Genomic DNA, 23,003 nt, shown 5'->3' on the forward strand with positions numbered 1-23,003 from the left:
CAACACAACATGGTTTTTTGATTTTTGTTGAAAAAATGAAATAATTTTGTTGCAACACGATGAAGCTCCATCTTCCAATCAGCTCAGACCAACATCTATGTCCCTGCACAAGAAAAGCAGCCCCACAGGATGTTGTTGCCACCGCCATGTTTGAAAATGATGTTCTGGATGACTTTACCACACATGGAGCAAAAATGTAGTTGTGGTTTTATCTGAACAGAGCACATGTTTGCTGCTGCTGTTTAGACAGGATTTCTTACGGCTTTTCTTTTGCCCATCTTCAACAAAAGCCACATTTGTGGAGTGCACTGCTAATGGTTGCCATGTCAACACATCCTCCTTCCTCAGCTGTGGATTGGTGCAGCTCCTCCATTGTTTTCACAGGCCTCTCTGCTGCTTCTCGGATTGTTTCCTTTGCCTGATCCTTGAAATTAAACAGCTGACAACCGATTCCACTAATTTTATGTAGGGGGAAAATTATAGAAAATCATGCTTACCAATTTTCAGATTGATTCCCTAAAAATTGAAATCTACATACGATCTTCCTTCCACTTCACAAATATGCACGACTTTGATTCAATCTGTCATTTTAAATTGCAATGTTGTACAATTAAGTTCCCTGAAACTGCTTTTATGCATTTTATTGGTAAACAATTCACAATAGATACAAACGTTCATTGTAGCAATCAATATATTAGATACAAACCCTGCCCCTTGAGCTCAGGTGTCTTTCTATTAGTGGCTTGCAATGCAACAGCTTCTTAAATGAACATAATACTGGGAGTATTCACACAACAACGCAGCATAATAATCTGCAGCATCCCAGCAAGTCAGTGTAAAATAAGGTTTCATCATTCCGTCCAGTCCGGGCGTCTGATAACGAGCGTCTCAGCTGCGTTCTGGCTAACTTTTGGCCGCCGGCGAGTACAAGTAGATGGCACTGTAGGTGGAAAGAACCTCCCCGGAGTTGGTCGAGGCCAGCTGGCCTCCGATCCTCACCAGACTGACACGATCTCCTTTCCTCAGTGGTAGAATCAGACTGAAGGACACCGTTCCTCCGCAGGCGCAGTAAGCACTGTCCGAGGCCCTGGTTGAGCTCCTGAGTCTGTGTACGCTGCGGTTTGACACAGAGAGCAAGGCATCTATCCACTCGCCCTGCTTTGCAGTCAGCAAGCCTGAAATCGAGTATCGGCCCTTGTGCGGAACAGTAAACACTCCTGTAGGCAAGAAAAAACATGTAATATTAGAGTGATGCTGTTGAATAATCATAAATATGCTGTTATGTGTTGTGGACGGAGCCTGTATAAAGACCAGCACATCTCAACACTTCATACATTCGCTGTAAAAAACAAAACAAAACAAAAAAGACAAGCCAACCTTCTGTGTTATTGTTTGACACTGAAACAGGATAAATTGTTCCTGTTTTGAGTTAGCTGGGATTAGAAGAGAATACATAAACGGTTATCGTCTCTCATTGTGGAATCATGAGGTCTGCAGATTTTTACATGTTCTATGGTTTCTTTTGGCCCGTTGGATGAGTCATTGATTTGTTCTTGGAGTAACTTGAGTAGGGCGGACATTTCTGAGAAGGTTCACCTCAGTTCGAGGATAATGGCTCTCGCTGTGGTTCCAAAATGTTAGCAAAAGCCTTGCAACCCTGTCGTAACCAGCAGACGCCAATGAATTAGTTCCTCAATTTCTTTTGGCCTGAGCATTGTCTTTTGCTTTCTAAGATGTCTTTGTGCCGATACTGGTAAATAAAAGAAAATGCTCAAGCGGCATCAAGACTTTTCCGAGACAACGAAGACGTGGTGATAGTTTTTCTTTCGGACATTTTACAAGAATTTGATTTATGAACAACCAAGAATCCTGAGGTGAAAGTGATGGTGGGTTTGTACCTGTGTGGGGGTTGTAGTGTCCTCCATCGTTGACTAGCACCTTGTTAAAGCGAATGATGGCAGCATTTCCAATAAAGGTTGGGCTCTGTGTGAGGCCGGCGGAGAAGGAGAACTGGTCTGCAGAGACGCTGCTGTTCACTGAATCTAGACCAGGAAGAGTGACACGGGGCTTATATATTGCTACATAAACCTAAACATAAACGTACAAGTCCCAATATCAGGGATCGATATTAAACTCTAGAAAAAAATGCAAAATTATTATTTTTTTTAAAATGGGAAGGTAGTTTGAGGAAAGATTACCTGGCGATTCTGATACATGTGGATTCAACGGGCTCAGAGGCGCCTTTGGTGTTACTGTAGCTACAAAGTAAAACATTGTGGTCAAAATGTTATCTTAAGTGCCGAAAACTTGAAAACGGGCATCTTTACTTCCACTGAGGTTTTATTCATATTTCTTCTCCCTTCAACATCAATGTAAAGTTCAATTGCACAGCAAGCTGAGAATGATCTGCAATAATAATTTAAATAAAACCAGTTATCAGAGCCAGTTTAAAACTTTGTAGCGGGCGCCTGCAGACGACTTAAAACCCCTCACAATCTGCCCACACCTTCTTGAGAAAAACACATCCAGTTCCCACTCCCTCGCACTTCCAGGCTACAAATTATTCACAGCTTTGTTCCAGCTTTTTTTTCTTCTTTTTTTTTTCATTTTTGCTCTGGTGTAAAAGAAAAGCTGCAGATGCATGCACTGTAACAGCTATCGTACCTCCTTGGCTGGTTGGCTCAGGCGTAGACTGCAGAGGAGGATAGCCTGGAAGAGACAGATGACAAACACATTATGTTTTATCACCAACTGAAGACAGAGATGAGTTAGGGGTGCTTCTGCCAGAAGTAGTTTGGTTGTATGTCTAAATATCATACCAGAGATGGTAGAAAAAGTAAAACAGCATCCACAACACTTGCAAATATTTCATATTTTGTCACTTTACAATTATGGACCCTGATGCTATTTCATCTGGGTTTTACATCACAAACCAATTCAAAATAATTCAAATAAAGTTCAAATGAGTCTCGGTGTAATGCAGAAAACTGTGTGACGACAAATTACCACTGCAAATGATCCTGAATACAAAACCTTCACTATGGAGTTGGGCAGTGGCGACATTATACTTGCTTCCATCAGGTGGAAAATTGCAAGAGTTCATATAAAGATGGAACTATGCTGAAGATTACCTACGAGGCACAGGGCAATCCAGAAAAAAAAACATTTTAGAAGCTGCAATGGACTTGAGACGGAGGTGAAGGTTCAGCTCCCAGTTGGAAAACTAACCTAAACACTGAACCAGAGCTACAGTGAAATGGTGTAGATAAAAGTCTACTCAAGAGTCAGATTGACCAATCAACAATCTTAAAGCTTTATGTTCACAGACGATGCACATCCAATCTGACTGAGCTTGAGCTATTTGCAAAGATAAATGGCTAAAACTGCATACCGCAAACAATTTGCAGCTGTTCCAGCAGAGCTTTGACGTCCGGGCGTACAAATGCATGCTACACATTTCAGTTTTATTTGTAGGAAATGTTGAAAGCTCAGTCCTTTCTTCCTTTCATTCATGTCAGTTTCCAATAAAAACCAGCAAAGCGTATGGCTGTATTGTAACAAAATGTGAAAATGTTACAAGAGGTATGGAAACATGTCAAATATTCTAATCTCTACCTTTGGATTCTCTGTTTCAGACTTTTGATAATCAATGTTTAGCAGTTTTCCATGTTTTCTAACCTGTGGGGTTAGAAAACATGGAAGAAGTTAGGAAGAAAAATGTTAATCAAAATTAAAACATATATGTAATATCTAAAAATTAAAATTCTTAAGTTTGCTGAGTTTCTAATCCTGGTGAGTTTTATCTAAAAAAAAAAAAAAAAGAATTTGGATGTTTTGTTATTTTAACCACGCTGGAGATTAACTCTGTGTAATCTAGAAGAACAATCCCCGCCGCCCCCAAATAAACATAAAACTACAAGTAAAACACAAGAAATGTCATTTCTGAAAATAAGTTTTGTCTCTTGGGTTAAGGTTCTGAAGCTCACTGGCAGTACATGCCTCAAACTCCCCCACGATAAGGTACGATTATAACTGATGTAGGCTGTTCTCTACTCTTTACTGCCAAACAAGATAAAGGTGAGAAAAGAGCCTTTGATTTTTTTCTTTTTTTTTTTCTTTGTTATTTAAACTTGGTCCATGCAATGCATTTAATTAACTCCAGAACCAAGTCTGTTTCCTTTTGTTGTCTGCCATTTTATTGGATTTGGCCTGCACTGACATGCCCTGGGCAACCTGTAAGAACAATTAATGGGGATGACAGAACATCTAATGCAAATTTATACAGCTAAAGCCTTGTTATGTGTTATGCATGTCAGGCCCGGAAGAAATAAACAGACCTGATGTAACTCTGAAGTCAGGAGTAAAGCCTGTGGATGGAGTAGAAGATCAAATTCACATTTAAAACAGAGGCTTTTACTTATTGTTTGGTAGGTTTTTAATCATGTACACTTGTGCTAGATTTAGATGTTTTTCCTATGCACCTTTTTCCTACCTAAAACTTAAAAAAACTAGAATCTAAAAAAAAACTTGCCTGATCTTTTACATACCTTCTTCATCCTACATATAATACAAGCATTCATATTACCACATGTACTAATGGAGAAGATCAAGAAGAATATTTAAGGTTAGTCACCACACTTTAAGAAGTCAAACAAAAAGTAACAATACTTGACAAATGGTGACATGGTGTGATGATTTATGAAAATGTAATATGTTTATGCCAATATTTAGACTTCTACTGACGGGTGAAAATATGACTTATTGGTACTTCATGTGTTTAAAACAACCCAGAAAGTAAAACAGATTGTTCAACTCACCTTTTCACATGCAATGACATGAGCCCAGCAGAAACCACTAATAGGTGACTACAGAAGTGGCATCTTATTTTATTACGGGTGAGTTTGGTGGTTAGTAAGGTGTATGAGGTTGGTTGCAATTTTTTGACTACGACCTGATCATTCTAACCTAAAAAGAAACATTTGAACTTGTATTCATTGCAGGATTATGAAGTGACTGGTTGCAAAAAGTTGTGAAGAAACTTTTTGCAAAAGGCATGATTTTTGCAGATCTGCAGAGTTCAAACCTGATGTTTTGATTTGATTACAGAGACATGACCAAGATGTGTCTCTTGCCAAAGAGGTGTGCATGCTGCCTCATGATGCTTCATGCAGACCCTCTGTCTACACAAACAAAGATTCACTCACCTCGGTGTGCTGACTGCTTAATGTGACTCAAAACTGCCAGGTGGTGCAAAATACATATATTCCTAGCAATTCACCTGATATTTATTTCAGCAAACTGTGGCACTGATAGATTGTGTTCAAACCTTCTAAGCTTCAGCCCGAGATGGTCAGGTGATCATTGAAAAACAAACAAACAAAAAAAAAGACAGTAATGTCACAATAAGCCTAACTTTAACCCCAGCAGAGCTCACCTGGCGCTCCAGCAAACCCTTGAACAGGTTTGCTCAATGAGTCCTCGGCTCCTCTGCGCACGTTGAGTCGTCGGATGTATCCCGGGGGTCCGGCCTCTCCCGTTTCCACCACAGGCCTTACAGGAACCAGAGGCAGCGTCGGCAAGCGGGGATGCTGGGGATTCAGCGGCTGGTTTGGCTTGCTGATCCTGACCGCGTGTTTGTTGCCCTGTGCAGGCTGGTTGGAGCCCGAGGACGGTGGAGGAATGACGACGGGGATGTGGATCTGTTTGATTCGGACTCTGCTCTGAGAAGTGTCAGGCAAAGAAGAGGGGCGATCTGGTCTCAGTGTCATTCCTTGGAGAACAAAAGAGCAGAAAACGTCAAGTTCACTTGCACACAGAACAGAAAGCGTTTCCATAGAAATTAGTTCAAAGGCAGAGGAACAAAATAGGAATCCTTCAGAATCTCCCTGGACATGTCTCCTATCCTATGAATCTTCAAATGAAAATTTTCTATTTAGTTGACATACTGAGTTTTACCTATCGCTGTACCTCTCAGTCACATTACGCTTCATGAAAGCAGGCACTGAAAAATGTTCTAAGCAAGGAGATTCATGTGAAGAAGGAGACAACATCACTGCCTCCTAGATCTCCTGAAGGAATAGCAGGACATCACAAAAGTGTCGTCTGAAGTGAAAGCAAGCAGCGAGTGTCCTGAGGAGAAAATATTCTGAATATTTCTTCACTGATTCAGCTGTTTCTGACAGCTAGAGGTCAGAAAGACTTTTTCTCTCAGTGCAGTTACAATGAATTGTTCTGTTTGGTGCTTTTTGCAGCGAGCAAAGAACTGATGTTGATAATATTGAGAATAGATAAAGTAATGGCATTCATTGAGCTAGAAATATTAAAATATCATGCATCGGCCAAGCTCTACTGTTTCTTACATGGAATATAACAAAGGCTTCAGCATGGAGAAAATATTATTGCGTAGCTGGAGTTACAAAGGCCACTTTCTACATCGAGCCACATGCTTCTGGTAATCAGCAGTCTGCTGACACACAGAAACCATCTGACAGGCAGCTTATGCAAGAAGCTCATTCGTGTTGATAACAAGACAAAGAAAAACTAGCAAATCTTATGGCTAAAAGAGCACGTACTTCAGTGTCAAATACTTCTGTCAAATGTCTGCTTAAACTTTTAGACCAGTGGTCCCCAAACTACGGCCCGCGGGCCGGATCCGGCCCGCCTCCACATTTGGTCCGGCCCCCTGAACAATACCAGAGAGCATTTAGATTTTTTTTCATATACTGTATTTTCCGGACTATAAGCCGCTACTTTTTTCCTAAGCTTTGAACCATGTGGCTTATAGCCCGGCACAGCTTATATGTGGATTTTTCTTCAACCACCAGGGGGCTCTTTTGCAGGAAGTGAATCATTGGAAGTCAAAATTGGAAATAAAAGAAGAAAGCGCCCATTAAAACGGAATTAGGTTTTAATAGGGAATTGAAATTTGAGAATGTTGTTGATCAGTTGAATAGCATTGAAGGGAAAAAGAAGATTTTTTGTTTTTTTAAATAATACTGGGATCATTATGAGAATCTGAGGTATAGATATTAGGATCCAGTAGATGGCAGTAGTGCAACACCAGTAGATGCAAGCTGCCATTGAAATCTAAAGAAGAAGAAGAAGAAAGCGCCCATTTTAATTTAGCACATACTGTTCACACATCGTAATAAATGTGATATTCAATTGACCTGTTACGACTCAAATTTTGGGTGTCCGCCCCCGTCTGCTGCGTGCTGCATCGTTGTGGAAAACCTAGAGTGGCAGAGATATCTGTGGCTTATAGTCCGGTGCGGCTTACAGTCCGGTGCGGCTTACAGTCCGGTGCGGTTTATAGTCCGGAAAATACGGTATTTATTTCATAAATAGTGCTGTTTCCTGGATTTTTTTCTGTGAAGAACCCAGAGAGGGTTATTTGATTGTGCTTTCTGGAAAACAAGAAATTTTTACATTTAGGCACTCCTGCAATCGTCACACTTTTTCTGTTACAAACTGACTCCGGCCCCCCACCAGAGAAGGGAAAAGTTATGTGGCCCTCGCAGGAAAAAGTTTGGGGACCCCTGTTTTAGACCATCAATGAATTTTTATCATCAGACAGCAATAACCTCACAAAACACAAAAAAACAAACAGCAAACACGTTAAAGGATTAATTAATATACTTGGAAAGAAGCTCTCCAACTAATGTAGCCTGAATGAAAATGTAATTTGCCTATAATAGCTACTTGTGTCGCCCTGGCCTGTAGCACCCGCCACGAGGAAGTTGCCATTAGTGGGAATGAGCCTTTTACATCTCTGCAGATAAATGTCGGCCCACTCTTCTTTGAAGAATAATTAAAAAAAAAAAATCTTAACATGCACCACAAAAGGGCTGCACAGTGGCGCAGTTGGTAGAGCTGTTGCCTTGCAGCAAGAAGGTTCTGGGTTCAATTCCCAGCCTGGGGTCTTTCTGCATGGAGTTTGCATGTTCTCCCTGTGCATGCGTGGGTTTTCTCCGGGTACTCCGGTTTCCTCCCACAATCCAAAAAAACATGACTGTTAGGTTAATTGGTCTGTCTAAATTGCCCCTAGGTGTGTGTGCATGGTTGTGTGTCTCTGTGTTGCCCTGCGACAGACTGGCGACCTGTCCAGGGTGACCCCGCCTCTCGCCCGGAACGTTAGCTGGAGATGGGTCTTTCTGCATGGAGTTTGGAGGGTTGTAACCAGCAACCCTCCCGACCCCACTGAGGGACAAGAGTGAAAGAAAATGGATGGATGGATGTGCCACAAAAGTTGATTACACTTAAGGTTAAATCCACAAAAAAGTATAACGTGACCTCTTTAAAGCTGCCAATAACAGAAAGAAATCCCTGAGCATTTAGGAGTTCTTCTTTTTCCCCTCCTGTCACATTACTCAGGCAAATGGTCTCAATCTGTGCTTTCCAGCAGGTCAGCGTGCCCCACCGCTCTGGATCAAGCAACATGCTAAGGAGCTCAAGATGTTGACATTCACAGCTAACTCCTAAAACCTACTGCATCCAAAGTACCAGCTGGCACGCTTAGTTACACCCATGATAAACATATCTAAACAGCATTAAAATAAGTTCATCTTTCATTGCAGCAGCATACTGTCACCTAGCAGTGATTTTAGACAGATGCAAATACTTAGTCCATGTAAAGAGTGTGTGGGGGGGGACTGATAAGAAATTATAAAATGATTATATTTTATAAAATGACTTTTATTAGTAATTATTGTTAATTAGTAATATTACCCAGAGGATTTGTTTAAAAAATTGTAATCACAGAAGTTATGGAGCTACAGTCATGCATTCATGACTGTATAAAGTTGCTTTACAGCAGTTAGTGGAATTTAAGTGTAACAACAGTCAACAACAGCTGCCTTTAAAGACTGTAACGTTCTTAATGAATGCCTTATCCTGGAAATAAAAGCATGTTTTTGCATAATCATCGTTAAAGACTAACGTTTTTTCATCACTTGGTCTGGGCAAGAACTTTAAATTTAGAAACAGTCTCCACCATTCACGCTCTAAATCAGTGAAACCTTGCAATGATACACTGTATTTACCGAACACAGAGGATCTTCTCCAAATAGTTCCCAGGTGGTTTTGTGTAACCAACCATCTGGCTTGAGATTACTTTTAAATCAGTTTTGAATTTCACAGAGTGTGTCTTTGCTTTGTCTGGAACGTGTTCTGTACAAACAGACCCAAATGTGCTGTTTGGGGCTTTAGAAACTTCTCCTGCTCAGTTTTACTGTAGTTGATCATTCACTGCAGTCAAGCTCAAATTTATTTAGTAAAAAAGCAGACAAAACAGCCAATTATTTTTAATAACAGATTAAGTTCCAGTGCCTTGCAAAAGTACCACTGTCACCGTTTCACAAATTGTCATATTGCAATCACAAAAATTGTGTTTAATAGGATTTTTTTTTTTAGATAGACCAACACAAACAGTGTATGATTGTGAAAGGGGAGTAAATTTATATGTGGTCTTCAAATTTTAAATATTTTTTAGAATTAAAATTTTTAAAAATAATCATGTTTAGCCGACTTTTCCTCGATACCCCAAAAGTCATTTTCCTTCAGAAGTCAAATACAAAGTAGAGGTGTAATTTTGTTCTCATTATATATTCAGCTATTCTGTGAAAGCTTAAAATGTTAGAATATAAATGAGGAAAGAACATCATGAGGACCAGGGAAAAAATTTACATTCAACATTCAAAAATTATGAAGACAAAGCCATCCAGCTAAATTGACATTTTGGCCACAGGAGCATTAATCAAAGATGCATCCAGTGGTAGCTTTGGAGGAGCTGCTTAGAGCCCCTGCTCATGAGGGCTTTCAGTTATGCACTTAAATTCAACTTTGATCTATATGTAAGTGTGGCATAAATAACACCTTTGGCAAAAAAAAAAAAGTACCATGTAAAGTTAGCCAAAAGTTATGTAGGGAATATAGCAAACACCCAGAAAATACACTCTAGTTAGAGAAGACAAAACGTGGACTTTTTGGAGTGTGAAGCGTACATTTTTGTGTATTTTTGAAAGCTATCATTACACATAACAGGGAATGTGGTATTCCCATTGTAACACAACGTGATTATAGAATAATACAGCGGGAATGGAGTAAGTGTGAGGCTTGTTTGAGGAGGATGGATATGGCTAAATACAGGCTAATTCTGAAAGAAAATCTGTTAGAGGCCAAATAGTTGAGACTTGGGCACAGGTTCACCTTTCAACAGGACAAAAGAAAAACCATGTCATGGTTCAGAACAAAACATATGCATGTGCTAGAAAGGCAAAGCTAAGCGCAGACTTGGATACAATTGAAGATTGATGTTAGCAGACACTCTCAACCATATGTGCAAAGCTGGCAGAAACAAGACTTGCAGCTGTAACTGCAGTAAAACGTGATCCTAAATGCTGAGTCAAGGGGGCTGGATTCATGTGTACATAAGACTTTTAACTTCAGCTGTCACAGATTTAAATTGAGGCTATAGATAAAGAAATCTTTTTCATAGTATTTTAGATATTTGTCATTTTGGACCCTTATGGGTATAGGATCATCTCACTAAATAAATATTTGTATCAAATTCTGTAGATTTTTTTCCTTCCTCTCTCAGATATGTTCAAATAAATCAAACGGACACAGGTAATTTCACTGTAAATTCAGCCAGAGATCAATCGTAGAGTATCTGAAACTATGTTATATTGCAGCCTGCCAGGTTCTCTTTTATTACCAAATGAAAAATCATCAACCGCCAATAAATTCTCCCCTCTTCCCTCAAATGTTACCACAAACTACTCAGAAGCCACATGTATAATCAGAAATAAATTAAGCTCAGCAATCATGTTGCTCTGAGATAATCAGAAATCTCTTCCTCATTTCCTCCCCGTGCCTCCTTCAGAATACCGACTGCCAGAGTGCATATTTCCCATGAGCTCTCAGTCTGTTTTTTTCTCGCTGAGGGGGCAACCGCAGTTAGAAAAAAAAAAAGAGAAAAAAAAAAACTCACACACACACAGAGAGAGAGAGAGAGAGGCTCAACAGTTTCAAATACATCGACAAGCATCCCCAGAACCAGATGTTAACATTCAGGGGCGAGACGGGGCAGGGGTGGGGGGAGATGGATGGTTTCGTCACTTGCGCCTCCTCAGAATTAGGTGGCAGCTTGTGAGTGTGCAGCAGTGCGTAAAAGCAACAAGGACTATTGCATTAGATAGACTGATCACGCAATGGAAAACGGTCTCTGGGCATAGAGCAGGGCGTGGCGTTTACAGAAATACAATAAGGCATCACTCACAGTCCAAAGTGCGTGTTTCTATTTCTTATTCCAATTTCTCGCTGTGCACATGGACGTAATTTCATCCTCCACCCCTTGTTTTCCAGCAATGTCACTAATGACGGCAAGCTTTAATTGTGTACTGTCTCCTACGGTGTGCGAGTTTCTCCTCTGAAGACTTCCAGATGGGCTCCTGGGTCAGAAATGGAAACACCTCACCTCCCAGCTTTAGATACCTCACCAGGGAAACACTTGCTGTCAAAGAGCTCCTCAAAATTCTGGTAGCGCCTAAATATATACAGGACGTGTGCGTACGTGTGTGTGTGTGTGTCACGGGGGGGTTGTCAAATACAATTTTCCATTCTTTCCCAACAGACACCCTTTGACTTCAAAGAGCCTTTAATGTCTCGCGCTTCTTGTACTTCCTCATCACAGCAGACACATAATCTTTTTGCCTGTCTGTCCAATAAAAAGCCAGAGTGATCAATTGCTAAGCATTGATCCATGAAATCAAAGCCTTTATTTTACCCCTGCTTTTCTTTTTGGGGTTTCTGATGGCCTCCTCTGTCAATATACTCTTACAGCACAAAGTGGAGGGAGAGGCGAACGAGAAGTCCTCTAGCGCTGCTGGAAGGACAAATTGAAAAGAAAAAGGGTTCAAACTGAGGCTGTGGTGAGACAGTAAAGAGAGACCCAAAGAAAGAGATAAGTGCTTTTAAAAAAAGAAGCTGATTGAGGATCAAACAAGTACAAAAAGGTTGATTCGTCACTTTGTAAAACTAGAGAAACTGACTAGAATGTACAAAACATACTCTAATAGATTGCACAGTGAAATATCTTGGATTATTTCAGAATACCTTCAATGTTTAAATATTTACTGTGCCTTGCAAAAATATGTTACCACTAAAAAACCTTTATTTTACGTCATACATCAGTGTCAAGAAGCTATTTGTTTAGTGGACGGAAAACAATTGTAACTTTTTTTTTTTTACAGCTTTGAAATGTGGTATGATCAACCCCATTTACTCTAACACCTCTAAATAAAGTTGACATGTGCTTTGATATAATATTAACAAATGCTCCCTATTTAATGTAAATGCGATTTTGTTATTTTACAAAGAATGACCAAAGAATCTCTAGATGTACAATAATGACAAAAGCAACATCAGATGTAATTGGAACAAAAAAAGGTCAAATTATTGATTCAAGAGGGATTTTTCTATGGGTTTTTTTTCCTGATTTCTTAAAAATAAATAATTAATATTTTTTCTTTCAGTTTACAATTAAGAATTAGGCTCTACTGTGAATAAGCCTATCACATAAAATCCCAAGTACCGACCGATCTTCCAAATTTGCCAAAATCTCAATCCTCTTGATTTTAGTGGTTGTAAAGTAACAAAATCCTGTACCATTTAAAGGATGTGGATACTATTACAAAGCACTGTAAATGCAGAAAGAGCCCCTTTTGGTAAACCTCAAGGAAGAGGAAAACACTAAACGACTCAAGTTGTCAGAGCAGAATTAAACAGCTGCAGCTGCAGCAGTGCCAACATTTTGCAACTTAAGTCACAGAGTTCCATCCAGCAGTCACACTGTGACGGAGCAAGGCTATTCTCGTTAATCTTTTAGTTATGTATTACAACGCTTCGACTGTTCTAAGCCTCCTCGAGGTCTTCATATGACCGCGTGGAGAATATGAGCTCAAATACTGAGAGGAAACCAACACCACACCCTGAGAGCTGGGAGATTTTGCGGATATTTTATCTCCGTTCAAACTTTGTCCTTTCCAAGCTTGAGGAAACCACAAAGTTTTGAACCACACATTGCACTGCACTGTTTTTCGAACAAGAAACAGATAATTACACTCAAAGGACTTGTGCAAGTTTTATTATCTTAGGTATGTTAAGAAACAGTGCCAGAGGTTAGATATCAACAGAGCTAATATGTTTTGGCCTGATACTCCAGAATTGCCCAAGGCATGGTAAACAAGTTCAGATGGTGAGAATATTTTTTCACTTTCTCAAAGTTCAGGATGCTGCCCAAAGAACAATACTGGTATTAATGCGTCAAAGTATGATTTGATTAAAATGCCACTGTAACATAATATTAACATAAAAGTTAAAACAAAAATATTTAAAAGAACATTAAATTATTCCAACTGTTGACCAAATGTAACATGCTGATTTTAGATGTTTTGAATAGCATTATCTTATTTACTACAGAAAAAAATATAATATTGATCACCTGTTAAAGTTTATTTATTGTGCGTAATATAATACATTTTGTTCTATGTTTTACAAATGAGTAAAAAAAAGTCGATATTAGTTGGTAAGTTAGTTGACTATGTGCTCTGGTAGAAAGCTTCCAGTTATCTGCTTAACAACTTGAAAGCTGTGTTTCCAGTATGACTTTTGTGTGTGTTGAATATGCACTTGCAGGCATTAGTGGTGGACATATGTCACTTAGTTGTGTTGTGGTATTAAGTGAATTTACGTCATTATGAGGATTAAAGCTGTGCTTCCAATAAAACTTTGGTATGTGTTGAATATGCACCTACAGGCATTAGTGGTGGGTATGTGTCACTTAGTTGTTTTGTGATATTAAGTGAATTCATGTCATGAGGATTAAAGGGTAAAAAAAAATTATGTTGGACTATGCCACACTCAGAGAGATTACTAGTCTCCACTTTTGGGCTGTTACAACAAAAGTGTTGATGCTACGGAAAGGATCACGGGGTGTAACACCATGGAGTGTCTCCTGCCATCCAGCTAGAGCCAAAGTGGATTGTTTGCTAGTAAATAATAGAGGCTTATTTATTTATTTTTTTCATGACTGTGACTGGTTCTATCCTTTACAAAAATAGGGGTGAAAAAAACAAAACACACCCTCTTCCCAGCATAAACTTTCCAATATGTGTTTGTCGTGTCACTTCATGGGAGCCAAAAAAATTGCCATAAATTTGAAAGATTGAAACCCAAAAAGTTGGAAAAGATCTGCTACACATGGAAGTAAAACAATGAGGATTTACTTGTATTGGGTCAAGTTTACATTCACCACATTCAAATTGGAAATATATATAAAACCAGCTGAAGCAACAGAAGACAGACCTGCCAAAGCAGAAAGTGCCATCATTTTGTCACCATTAATGAGAACAAATATGGCAGCAAATATTTTAGCATAGTTTAATTTGTGAGAAAGTTCTGACACCAGCATAACAATCAGTTGCTTTCTGATGTCTGTTTGAGATGCAGGACAGTTAAATTTTTTTAAATATCACTTTTAAGAAGCTTTGAAAGTTTAGGTAATATCTGACACCTACTTCCTTTTTTGGATATACTCATCTGTTACAATGTCTGTTCAAATACATATTTTTAAAACTCTATAGTTTACTTTTTATTTTAATGACAGTGCTCTGACCTGTAACCGGTCACGCTGCACATATAATACTATATATAGTTTTTCTACCATATAGCTTTTATGTCATAAATAGAAAAAGAAAATTGCAGTCAGCTTCTTTACACTGAAATAATTCAAATATAGTGCAGGGTTTGTTAACATTGGGTAAAAATATCTTATCCATGTCTTTTCAGCATATTACATGCAGTTGTGTGCTGAAATGTTTCTTGGCCATGACCAGTTACCAGGCAACAAGTTGAGAGAAAGTTGCTGTTAATTTATCTTAGAGCTCCAGAGGTCAGAGGTTTGCTACATTTAGACAGAGCAGAGCCTCTGTTTGCCAATCATTTGGCTAATTTAAGATGGGCTACTACTGCAGTGTAAGACAGGTTATGTTGTGTCAAATGCAAACATTCAGCTAAAAGAATAGTTTTCGCCAGTCACACTGAGCACAAGAGGGGAAAAAAATCTTCAAATTATTTTAATGTCTGATGTGATCCTCGGTCTCTAAGGCAGTTTGTTCAGTAATGTTCTCTAAAAAACATCTAAAAGTCCTTCACTAATAAGGCAATTGGATTTATTTGAGAGTGTCATAGGAAAGGAATATGGATACAAATGCCCACCACACTTATCAGACTTTTACTTTTTCCATTTTAGAAAAAAAAGATGTACCATTTCACTTCCACCTTAACATTATGAACTACTAAAATGTTTTTTGGGGAGGGGTAGTCCTTAAAGAGAAACTGAGAAAAAGGTTCAAGCTGTGTGAATACGTTTGCCACTGTTACTTTTAAGAATATGACCTAGAAGGAGCTGATCTTGTTTGACCTCTCACAGCTAATGGAGTTTGGATCAAATATCTCAGAAAGCTGCAGAGGTTATGAAATCGAATCCGTTTCAGCAGCCATCTGTAGCTGGCAAAAACTAGAAAGGAATATAAACTTCATTAATGCTACCTTTACACTACAAACAGGCATCCATCTGCCACACTTCTTTTCCTCAGCTCACTGTCAAGTTATTGTTTAGGCCGATGGTGTAATAAAGGGAGGCACCGATGATAGGGGCCCCAGTTGTGACATCACATCTCAGGGTAGTTGAAGCATCTGGTCCGGGGTGTGGAGCCCTGCCTCTCCTCATTCTCTTAAGACTGACTTCAGCAGTGAGTGAGTCAGGGCTCTTAATGAGGACCAGATTCCACGCATCAGACTGAGATCACCCTACGAGAATCTCTGGAGGTTGGTATGTGGGAATGTGTTAGGAGAAAAAGAGCAGGAAGGGAGGTTTAATGTGTGTTTGTATGTACTGGAAGAATCGGAACTGAGGTTAATGTCTGAAGTGCTGTGGTATGAGTAAAAAGAGAAAGCTTCATCATGGCGAAAAAAAAGAAACCCTGCCAACTATTCCCAATTTTTCATCGGAGAGATAGAGAGGATAGAGCAGACTGCTCGTGCACTTAGACTGTAGCAGGAGTGGGAAAAATCAATAGTAGTGAAAACTACATCCTTCTATTCATCCACCTCTTTTCCTATAATAAAACAAATGAATTCAACCCAACAAGTCACAGGAAGTCTGGCCTCTCCTTTATGCTGTCAGGACATATTGAATGACACAGTCAAGGCGAACACAGGAGACCCAATGAACTCACGCCCTCCCACTATGGGAAATACCCTGCAGCCATTCACGAGATCTGATCATTTCCTTCTCCAGTGTTGCATTTAAACCAGGCAAAGCAGAATGCATTACATGGAGGATTATCTTGAGGAAAGATTTGGGCTTACACAGACGTTAATCACACTTAATAAATCTAAATGCTGGGAGTAAAAAGAGGAAGCTGAAAAAGACTTCTATTCTAGATAAAACTGTTCATTTTATTTGATTCATTTCTGTCTTGACTGCACTAATAGGGGTGTTTACTGTGCACTTGACTGTTGATGTTTGTTCAAGAGACAAAAATGGGCCATAATCTCAAGCCAATTACAGTCATCATATCATATCATATCAACTTGCTAATGAGGCAAACAAACCACGTGTAATATTTGTTCCTGCCAGTAGTAAATGAATACACATGTTTTGAATTGTCTTACTAAAATTGTAACTATTTTAGTAAGACCATTTTACACAGATACATCTGTCGTTTAGTTCCTAAACGATTACTGTATATAGTTAAAGCTGTGGTATGCATTTTGCATAAATGTCCCTATTTATATCCAGGAGGCATCTTGTTGTACAGTATATGCATAGCTCGTTTCTATGGTGACAAGTTAAATCATCTTTCTCTCTGTTAGTACTATAAAAATAATGTAAATCTGTCTTCATAATTAACAGCATGCTTTTTAAAACATTTACCTGAAAAAACCTTTTGTTTATTTAGTTTGAATTTATTGTGAAATTTCTCAAATCTTCTTACCTGGCTCTTTAGCAGCAACATCCTTCAAAACATGCTTAGTTATCATGGACATCTGTGCCTGGAGCTTCCGCAAGGAATTTGACAGCGAGGTGATTTCTGCTCCGTGATTTCCACAAGTTGCATTCATCCTTTGGACACAGTTCTGCAGGCCCCCAACATGTTGCTCCAGTCCATTTTTCAATTCTCTGATATTAACAGAAACTCCATCCAACCTCCCACAAATATTTTCGAGCCGGTTTACACGTCCACCTATAGCTGAGATCCCATCAGTATTTTGCCTACAATTGTTCAGTTCAGAAGATACCTGTGTGTTAAGTGTATCGAGTCTGTTCTTCAGCTCTTGTATCTGACGGCTGGTGCCATCACCAGAAGCTAAGTTGGGCTGTAATGGCATTCCACGGCCAGTCACTTCTGCATTACAACACGTTGAGCTTATACGTTGGATATCCTGGTTGGATTTACTCATGGAGTCAGTCAGCCCAGTAACTGCACCAGCCAAAGCAAGAACATTATCCTGGAGATTTATCAGTCCCTTTTGGAAATCCTCTGTGGTCTTTACTTGTCTCTCATTTCCAACTGGCTGACTTTTAAAGAGGTTCTCCAGTTGCTTGAGCTTCTCAGTGTTGGAACTTACATCTGTGTGAAGAGCATCCAGGTCATTCCTGTAACGATTTAGGTCCGTCATAATGTTTTCTACACGGCCGGGCATGGGTGCAATTCTACCTTGATCAGTTGTAATTTTAGAGCCCGAACATCCAGCAGAGCACAAGTCTTCAACAGCCTTAACTTTCTGATTCAACCCCTTCAGAAGGAGTTTGTTATTGTTGACCTCTGTCTCGAGGACACCCGTTGAGTCGCCAGGCATTCTTGGGAAGGAGTTGTTGCTCATTTCCACCAGGATATTTGTGAACTGGTCCTCAGCTGTCATCAGGCGTTGATCCAGCAATTGCCGGAGTGCTTCCACTTCATCTGCAATTATCCGTGTTAGCTTATCTTCAATGTAGAAACAATGAGTTTCTGCATTTTGTTCAGTAATATTCACACGAGCCTCCAGCTCTTGAATTAGTACACCTAAATCACCAATTTCCTGAAGGGAAGATAAGTGACCTAGTTCGTTGTCAAAACGGACGTTAAGAATTCGATGAGCCTCTGCTATGCGATCAATTTCACGCCATATGTCTTTATGGTCATTGTTGTCCTTCTGTTCAGATGGTTCTGTCTGTCTTGAAGTCTGCACAGGTCCATCCGAGGCAGCCATGTTCAAACGTATTGTTCGGATCTCTTTTCTCAGGTCAGCCTCTTTGCTCTCCAGAAGCTTGCTCAACTTGACACCAACTTGGACATGGCCTTCTTCACAAGTCTTTTGCACCGCTGAGATCTTGTCATCACAAAGGTTCTGTGACTTGACCATTTGTTCCTCCACATTCTCGTCCAGCTCCTTCTTCAGTTTTTCAATTTTTCCATCAACATAGGTTTGTATGCCTTCAAAATCAACTATGGCTGTAGTCTGAGACTGAGAGGCATCCATTAAGACACGTATCTGCCCCTCGTGACTTAATGTGATTCCCCTTAGATCTTCCAAAGCTTCATCCTTGTTTCGCAGAGCATTGTCAATATCATCTAAGCGAGCTTCAATTTTCTCAAGGGTTTTCTCTCCACCAATCCCTCCCCTGGTCGCCTGATGCCCGTCTATCACCACAGGAGTTTCCTCTGCATTGCTGCTAGCTTCCGGAGGACGCATGTTGTTCAGGAGTGTCTCCAGCATCTTTTTTGTGTCGTCCTGAAGGTCTGTGCGGAGGTTGGCGGCTAGTCCCGTTAGAGTGGATTGAAGATCCAAGACCGTCTGGGACAGACGCTGAACTTCACGTTCGAGAAAACGCACCTTATCCGTGACGCCATGTTGAGTCTCATAATGTGGAGTCTCCCTCCTCTCAGCCCCTATAATCATGTTACAATGTCATAAAAATATAATCAATCAAAAAGTGCATCATTGCCTATGTTCTCTATAAAAAATATCAATAAATAAACATATTTCTTGAGTTTTCTTTTTCAAGGTGGAACAGAAAATACATTTCTTACTCTGTGTGTGTCTGGGTGAATATCCAGGATTTGGTTGGAGGTAAGACGATGCTCCCTGCACCGTTTGCCGATCTGTGGGTGGCTTTAAATCCTTACAGTTGGGACCTCGGTACTCAGGACAGCATTTCCACTCCAACTGAGTAACTGTTTTGAAGGCAATCTTGTACGTGGGTCTAAACCGTGTTTGGTATCTGCAATGCAAAGGAAAATCATAAACATGTTTAGCATTTTGAGATGTCAACATCAAAATGAGACTATCTGCATTTCCTTTAGAAAAAACCTTAACTCCATTTTACATGCGTGGCTACATGCAACTGAGTTATAGGAGCCCTCGATGTCCAACTTCTCCATTCAGAATCCTGAATTCAGGGGGAATACTTGATATATTTCCAAATGAAAACTTAGACTTATGAGAACAAACAGGACTCCTTCCCATGTTAAGGATGTTTTGCAATTCAAATAATAAAAACTGTTGCTATTATTGATTTTCCTGGAAACATTTATCCCCTATGCGTCCCCTCCATTTTTGTATTTGTTGAAAAACTACCTTTTCCAGGCCAAACAAATGTTCCCAAGTAAAATACTGGATGATATCACTTCTCTGCAGGCCGGGGTCATGTCACGTAAGAACATCTGGAAAAATTATGTTTGGAAAAATTCTTCATCCCCTCCCAACACTTATAAGAATGTTCTAGGTAGCAGAAAAAAATGAAAACCTGTGCGGCAACATAAATTCATAGTTTCTCCCTGGTCATCAATGTGAGGTCAAATCTCATTTTAGCTGAAGATAAATTGAAGCTCTCTTGCTGCTTTGCGCAGACACTTGTGGCCCAGTGACTTAACAGCGATCAGCTTGCAGGAAGCATTTCCACATCACAGGGCCTCGCTGCATCTCTTTGTGTAAGTGGACCACAAAGCCAAACCACAGACTGCATGTGCTTTGAACTGAAAATGATTCACAAAACATAATATCATGAAGTTGTGACACAACATCTTCCAGAAAATCATCCCAGCGATCGCTTGTGTTTACTGGTAGAGATTTTTTTATTGCCAGTACCATGAGCAGTGGTACTTATTGATTTGTACATAAAAGTCTTGCCTTGAATCACGGTTTTGTCGATTTAAATTTATTATTGTTCTGAAATTAAGATGTATTTATTGGGAATTAGGATTTTCATTTCAAACCACAGGAATAAACTGGATGCCCTGTTGCAAATGAAAAAGAAAGCGGTCCATCTATAGTACACAAAAAAAGATTATTAAAGATATTGAGTCTAACTGAATATAGCAGACTAATCCTCTTTTCCTCACAACAGCCACAATCAGATACTGAATTATATTGTCACGGGAAATCTTGAATTGCTAAATCAGCAATTATGAAACAGCTGCTGACAAATATTAGGCTTAAAAAAAACAGATATGCAAAAATATAAACCCACTGAGTTTCATGATGCGTAAATCCAAGGAATATAAGAAGATACTTGACAAAGCTTTAAACACTTCTTCAAATGTTGGTTTTATGCTGATGGGATAGTAGCTGGGCAGTTTTAACTAAACACTGGGTCAATATGTGTGACCCAGTTGATTTGATTAGAGAAGAGACTAGAAGGAGCCTTTTTATTCCTCAAAACTTGCCAATTTGAACTTCACAATGTCACTGTGGTAATCATCAGGTCAGACATCACTTTACCTCATCCACAGGATGAAATAGGATGTGGTAACAGGGTAAAGTTAAGTTGTGTGCTATTGCTAAAACTAAGGCTTTAGTCCACCTTAAAGAACAAAATTCTTATTACCGTTTTCCTTTCTTTTTCATGGTCTTGCTTTTTTTCAGGATTTGTTAGTGTCCGACTCATGCGGTTTTTGCTCCACCATCCTTTGTTTCCCAGCGTAAACAGGCACCCATAATCCAGGACAGCCTAAACGTTTTACACTAACCTTCAAATGGGTGGGATTGTTTAGCTTTCCAGGAACATGGTGCCATTTTATAGCACAATTAAGCAACTATGTTACTTTATTTGTTAGAAAAATGCCGTATCAAATTAGACTTAAGAGAAATTTGCCTTGTTTTTGGCCTTTGTCTCTTTAAGAAGCTCCTACTCTTTCAGACATTCCTTCAGCACATCATCGTAACAATGCTTTTCATTGTGCCATTTTTAACTACCTTCAGGAACATTTCTGGACTGAAAAGAAGTTTGTTTGATAAGCTCAACAGATGTTCAGTTCCACCAGTCAACTTAAGCCAGTCAACGAGTAAATGGCATAGTTTAGTTTGAATCTTGCACTAAGAAACCTTAACTTATGAATGTGTCACTTATCTGTATCTACGAAAGCTAGCTACATCCCCCACATGACTTCTTGCATTCTTGGTTGGGCTTTTTTTTGGGGGGCGGGGGGAGGATGTCATGCATGCTTGGTCTTATCAACTTGCTTTGTTGTTTTTCACTTTGTTTTTAGTCAGCAAATGTGAATATCTCTACCTCTAGCTGATTCTCAACGAAGCATTTTGCTTCCAATGTTCCTTTTTATATCTAAAAAAAAAAAAAAAAAAAAAAAACATCACATTCACTCTCAACCCCCACTTCTCTGCTCCCTGGATGCTCACGTCACTTGTTGCTGGCAATCGGGCTGGTAGGCTGGGCAGGGGGCCACCACAGGCTCCTGGAAGCTCGCCCCATTCCCCTGCACCACGCAGCTCACGTTCCTCTGCACCACATAGGCGCACCAGTTCCTGTGGATGGAGGTGCATAGAAGTTAGAGATACTGCTTCAAGAAAGCAACATAATTAGTACCACATGTTTAAGGTATTTCTACTGAAAGGTCCCTCCCCTTAAGCTATTTATCATGAGCGTGTTGTTTATTCTACTTAATATATCACGAAACGTTTGCTCTCTTGCTGATGAGATACAGGAGTAATCTGCGGCGTTCCAGGGTTTATCTAGCTCTTATCGCCTATTTTGAAACAGTGGAGCCACATTTAGGAGCAGCCCGATAAAGCTGCAGTAGTGAAAGACAACAGTTTGACCGTAAGAGGCAGAAAATCTTCACAGACCTGGCGTCAGTCAGAAGTTTGAAACTTATCGCATTGTTTATTGGCTTGGAGCTACGCAGAAAATGAACACTTTTTTCATTTTTTTATTTAAACCTCTATTATATGACATGTCTAAAATATACAAGGTAGCTCAACACGGTCGTCTTAAAAGCGTAGAAAAACAGGCCACTCACCTATTTCTGTGTCTGCGGACCTCTCCAGTGTGCGCAGACCCGTGGAATAAGTCATAATAAGACGGGGACCCGTAGGTGAAGTGAAAGTTTAGGATCAGGGTAAAAACAGTCCACCGCCAGTCCATTTCTCGGTGCCTATTTTTCTTATTGAACAAACCTCCTAACATATGCATTTTTAATTTTTTTTTTTTTGCTTAAAAATAAAGTAGGCGATACCCTGTCATCATTGTCCACTCCGCGGCCAAAACCTAAAGTTGCATTGCAGCTGAACTCCAAAAAGTGAACTTTGGGGAAGTCCGCAGTCACTGCAACTCCGTGGGAGTGACGTTCAGGGACTACACCCTCCTCCAAAGAAACTCACCCAGATTTCTCTGACACTTTTAATACTTTGATGGGCTTTAATTACGTTATTCCTTTAAGTCGTTTGAAAGCGTGGGCTGATTGTTTTAGGGGACACCTTGATCGCTGCCACCTCGGAGACAGTTATCAGCCAATAACTCACACCTCACTGATGAATAACATGGCAATGTGCTTAGGAGTTGAGAGAGGTGCGTGTTCTGCTGGTGCTAATGATATTCATAGCCAGGGATAACAGTAGTAATTTACATTCCGTTTGCCCCCTTCATAGTACGTTTTGTA

At 39.8% G+C, this 23,003-nt stretch overlaps 1 protein-coding gene across 1 annotated transcript; it reads right to left on the reverse strand.

Moving 5' to 3' along the window:
• Positions 1-626: 626 nt before the first annotated feature.
• On the reverse strand, positions 627-22,670 carry emilin2a (elastin microfibril interfacer 2a). The gene is made up of 9 exons (XM_008434485.3): positions 22,365-22,670; positions 21,745-21,870; positions 19,140-19,330; positions 17,061-18,998; positions 5,435-5,770; positions 2,665-2,709; positions 2,199-2,258; positions 1,899-2,042; positions 627-1,217 (listed from the first exon to the last, which is right to left on the reverse strand). The coding sequence occupies exons 1-9, from the start codon at positions 22,535-22,537 to the stop codon at positions 904-906; spliced, it is 3,327 nt and encodes a 1,108-aa protein (XP_008432707.2). The 5' UTR covers positions 22,538-22,670; the 3' UTR covers positions 627-903.
• Positions 22,671-23,003: the final 333 nt, after the last annotated feature.

The sequence above is a fragment of the Poecilia reticulata genome, chromosome 17 (assembly GCF_904066995.2).
Source record: "Poecilia reticulata chromosome 17, P_reticulata-male-v2, whole genome shotgun sequence".
Taxonomy (NCBI): domain Eukaryota; kingdom Metazoa; phylum Chordata; class Actinopteri; order Cyprinodontiformes; family Poeciliidae; genus Poecilia; species Poecilia reticulata.

Bases quoted from the DNA above. Each gene is read 5' to 3' on its own strand.
- emilin2a (XM_008434485.3), bottom strand. From the start codon at position 22,537: ATGCATATGTTAGGAGGTTTGTTCAATAAGAAAAATAGGCACCGAGAA. The intron at 21,871-22,364 runs GTGAGTGGCCTG...CTCCATCCACAG, and splicing joins GTCCGCAGACACAGAAATAG to GAACTGGTGCGCCTATGTGG. The intron at 19,331-21,744 runs GTGAGCATCCAG...TTTGCATTGCAG, and splicing joins GATTGCCAGCAACAAGTGAC to ATACCAAACACGGTTTAGAC.